Genomic DNA, 4644 nt, shown 5'->3' with positions numbered 1-4644 from the left:
CAGATCTCAATGCTGTAGGTTTTATTTGTGCTTCTGTCTCTATATAAACACAGAGACACGTTAGTCACAGTCTGTGCAGCCGTCTGGTGGGAACACGCAGCGCACTGCAGGGCCGGAAAGTGGGGGGGCCAATGGCCCCCTGGCCCCAGTGGTTCCGGCGCCTATGGCGTACACACACACACATGCTTTTTTAAGTTAAGCTTTTAAAACCATATTTGCAGCTAAATAAGAGTTCAATTTATATATTAATTGTTTTTACTACAACCACAATAAATAAACTAAAGTTAAACACACGCAACATCTATTTTTCCACTTTAGAATGAAGAAAGTTGTCCATGTTTTACCAAATGCACCATCTGCCGGATGAAATCAGTGTCATTAAAGATGCATGAAGCAGAGGAGAAAGTCTGCAAGCTAATGTTCTCGACCCGTGAGCAGCAGAAGGTTCTGATGGTCACACATTCATTTTTATGTGGACTAACTTACCAACAGACCCCAAACAGTTCTTACCTGTGGTAATCCTGAGTCCAGGTCCTACACCTAGACGTGTCCTGAGTCCAACACTCTGACTCATGACCACATCCATTTTCACTCTTCAGATACAACTGGAGTCTGGTGCCGACACCACAGTTGGTCTCATTTCTGACGACTAGTCAGCCTGCAGGTCAGAGATGGCACTGTTAGGAAGCCTGATCTAACCGGTTAATAAATTGCTTGTTAAGCTGTCAGCCAATCAGAGCTGCAGGAGGACAGCTGAGGACAGATGTTGGTAACAGTTTATGGTGAAAAGACTCATAGAGTTGTTGGAGTTGTGTGGGTGCGAGCTGCCAGTAAGGCATTTAGTGAACTCTTTCCCTGACTGCTTACTTTGGATGGTTTGTTTGTGAATCTGTTGGAGCTCTTACTGCATGTGTCAAAGGTCATAATGTCTCAGTTAGATTGTCTTTGATTGACACCAGGTGAACATTACTGGACAGAAATATTGGTTTGAACATAACGTGGTTTAAAAGCTCATTTTCCTTGTCATTTGTTTCTTAGTGTGAATATTAGAAAATGCCTCAGTAATTATTGTTAAGGTTGTAGTTTAAATTACTGCAAGTCAAGCAGATTAGTGCTACACTTGTTTTTTCTTAAATGGGAACCTTTCTTTCTACAAATTCAGGAAGTTAGATATTGTATTTGTGTTTATAGTTTAAAGGTGAGGCTTGTGTTAGTCTTGGGATTCATTTGTAGATTGTGTATTGTGTACACAACCATGAATCAATAGACATGTTTACTAACTGTTATGGAAATTAAAGAAGAAGAAAGAAAACTGCAGGAACATCTTTATTGTGCTCCCCCTGGTGGTCACAACTGGCTACAGTACAGGCCCAACAACAACAATCTGCTCCTTCATATCTGCAAGACAAAGGGGATCACTGTCGACTTCCAGAGAACAAAGGAGAAAGACCACCAACCCCTCCCCCAGGGAAGGGGATGCAGTGAAATGTGTGGGGAGTTTCTGGGTGTGCACATTAAACTAACACTTCCTACCTGGTGAAACAGGTGAAACATCGTGTTTGTCAGGAAGCTGAGACGGGTCCACTTACATCAGAACAGAACAACAGGTGATGAAAGCTGAAGGATCACTGGGGCAGAGCTCCCCAACATGCTGACTCGGGACAAAGGCTCGCAGCGTTGTCACAAACAGAACACACCCTGGCCATCAGCTGTTTGACCCACTTCCACCTGGGTGGAGGTTCAGATCCACACAGAGTGAAAAACAGCTTTTCCCCCAGGGCTGAGTTCTCCATTACACTACAAAATGAATGCATGGACACTATGCTTCTATTATTCTGTTGAATCTATTGTTTTTATGGCTGCTGTGAAGCATAACAACAACAAACTTCTTGTCATATTTTATCTTCACTCATTGTTCATCGGACCATCTGCCAAACAGAGCTGGATCTCCATGGAGATCTCTGAGCCCCTCGGAGCGTTGAGTTCTGGCAGAAAGCAGTGAACCAGTTTTACTTGCCTGGTGTAAGGACTCGGGGTTAAACATTATCTTCCTGCAGAACGTTAAGAGTTATTGATGTGTGGCGGAGCATGCCTGCACATGTGTTGTCCACTCCCCACCACAAAACCCGAGCTTATCCAGAGCTGAACTTGTTGCCAAGGAGTTTGGAGGAACTATAAGAACCAGAACGCTCCCAGACACTCCACCAGATTTCCTCTGCGGATCTTCGACATCAGCAGCAGCATTCGACATCATGGTAAGTTTATGCAGTTTCACACCTTATTCCCCTCGACAGCAGGTTTTAGAGAAGAATCGTTGTTTTAACCCATTCCTCTCTACAGGGAATGTCCAGCTGGCAATGCATGCTGGGAGTAAAAAAAACATTAAATATGAGGGGAAATGTTGAAAGCAAGCGTTTGAAATTTGAAGTCAAAGCTCTGTACGTGTTTGTAGAAACAGCTGATCTAATGAGTCTGTATTTTAAATATTTTTGCGACACGACGCAATTTATGCGTGAAAATGACGTCAGCGGCGCTGGAAGAAGCTGTGTTTTTCAGCCGCTTCCTCCTCCCGCCTAAATGCCGTTCGAATATCCGTTAGCCCCGCCCACTGGCTCCACCTCCCACTCGGTTATAAAAGGGAGCGGCGGGTCCTCGCTCTCACTCCGCCTCCAGCAGCCGATTCCTCAACGTCTGGCCGAGGGAGCGAGAAATCTGAAAAAATGGTGAGTCCTGAGGTGAAACCCCGTCGTAGAGTGGCTTAAAGTTCATTATTAAACCTAAAATCGAGCTGGTACGGTTACAGGAAGTTTAGGCGTCTGTAGAACGTGACAGATAAAACAAATAACGGTTTAATTCAACAGAAACTGTTAAGTTAACGGTGCAGTTGGCTAAAGTTCGTCATTTAGGAAAGATGGTTTCTGCTTAAGTCCGGTCCACCGAGGCCGCATAGACGCAGTTAAAAATGCGCCAGAAGTCAAATTTAACCGCTCAAAGTTTGAGTCTTTGACCTCTTTAAGTGATAAATACTGTACGTGAAAATAAAAACACGTTTGGTGTTTTCTGTTCGTGTTTAAACCGAAGAAAATAGGCGGTATATTTATCCGCTGAGCACCGCGTGTCCGTGAACGTCGCACCGGCGCCTGGGGGTTCTACTTCCGGTCTGCGTGGGTCCTTTTCATTAGCCTTTCCTCCGTCGTGGGCGTGTCTTTACTAATGATGGGAGGAGTAAAGCGGCATCACGCGACCGAGCTAAGCGCGAGTCAGCGGGTTTTCAGATTAAAACCACCTGAGGGGAAAATCTGCCTCATGAGGCGTTCAAGGCGCGTCCGGACGTTTCTAACGCAGAGCCTACAGATTGTGACTTTCATTAAAAGCCCTAAATCTGGTCAAAAATTAATTTGAAAATGTTAACCGTTGAGCTGCAGTTAAAAAAATATTTTATATGATGTTAAATGAACCAATCAGTGCTTTAATTATTCACCCAGTCATAAAATGTCACAACTTGAAGCACTTTGTTGCTGTTTGTCTCAGTTAGTTGTAAATCAATCTCGTTACCCTCTCTGCTCCTGATCCGTGTCTCATGGCTTCCCTCTTCTCTCCGACAGCGTGAATGTATCTCCATGCACGTCGGCCAGGCCGGCGTCCAGATGGGCAATGCATGCTGGGAGCTGTACTGCCTGGAGCACGGCATCCAGCCGGATGGACAGATGCCCAGTGACAAGACCATCGGAGGAGGAGACGACTCCTTCAACACCTTCTTCAGTGAGACCGGAGCTGGGAAACATGTTCCCAGGGCCATCTTTGTGGACCTGGAACCAACTGTTATCGGTACTTAGATACTCCTCGGTTGAAATGTCTATAAACCCGTATGAACACGTGTTCAGGATGCGTTCTGTTCCTCAGATGAGATCCGGTCAGGAACCTACCGGCAGCTGTTCCACCCGGAGCAGCTGATCACCGGGAAGGAGGACGCTGCCAACAACTACGCCCGGGGTCACTACACCGTCGGCAAAGAGATCATCGACCTGGTTCTGGACAGGACCCGTAAACTGGTAGGCTGTGTTTATGCTCTTAGGTTCTTTGTGTGCGACCCGGAGTCTGATCCAAACTGTCCGTTTTCAGGCTGACCAGTGCACAGGTCTTCAGGGTTTCCTCATCTTCCACTCCTTCGGAGGAGGAACCGGCTCTGGGTTCACCTCCCTGCTGATGGAGCGTCTGTCCGTCGATTACGGCAAGAAGTCCAAGCTGGAGTTTGCCGTTTACCCGGCTCCTCAGGTGTCCACGGCCGTGGTGGAGCCGTACAACTCCATCCTGACCACCCACACCACCCTGGAGCACTCGGACTGCGCCTTCATGGTGGACAACGAGGCCATCTACGACATCTGCCGCAGGAACCTGGACATCGAGCGCCCCACCTACACCAACCTGAACAGACTGATCGGACAGATCGTCTCCTCCATCACCGCCTCCCTGCGCTTTGACGGCGCCCTGAACGTGGACCTGACGGAGTTCCAGACCAACCTGGTGCCCTACCCCCGGATCCACTTCCCCCTGGCCACCTACGCCCCCGTCATCTCCGCAGAGAAGGCGTACCACGAGCAGCTGTCAGTGGCTGACATCACCAACGCCTGCTTCGAGCCAGCC

At 47.5% G+C, this 4644-nt stretch overlaps 1 protein-coding gene across 1 annotated transcript; it reads left to right on the top strand.

The window, feature by feature from the left end:
• Nucleotides 1-2541: 2541 nt before the first annotated feature.
• Nucleotides 2542-4644, top strand: LOC108251627 (tubulin alpha-1A chain; the record flags this gene model as incomplete). Its single annotated transcript, XM_025003082.2, has 4 exons — nucleotides 2542-2723; nucleotides 3606-3828; nucleotides 3904-4052; nucleotides 4123-4644. Coding segments are annotated over exons 1-4 (897 nt in total), but the record flags the coding sequence as incomplete, so codon positions are not given.

Source organism: Kryptolebias marmoratus, linkage group LG23 (assembly GCF_001649575.2).
Source record: "Kryptolebias marmoratus isolate JLee-2015 linkage group LG23, ASM164957v2, whole genome shotgun sequence".
Classification (NCBI taxonomy): domain Eukaryota; kingdom Metazoa; phylum Chordata; class Actinopteri; order Cyprinodontiformes; family Rivulidae; genus Kryptolebias; species Kryptolebias marmoratus.
Note: the sequence above shows the minus strand (reverse complement) of the source record. Positions and strands in the feature narration are given on the sequence as shown.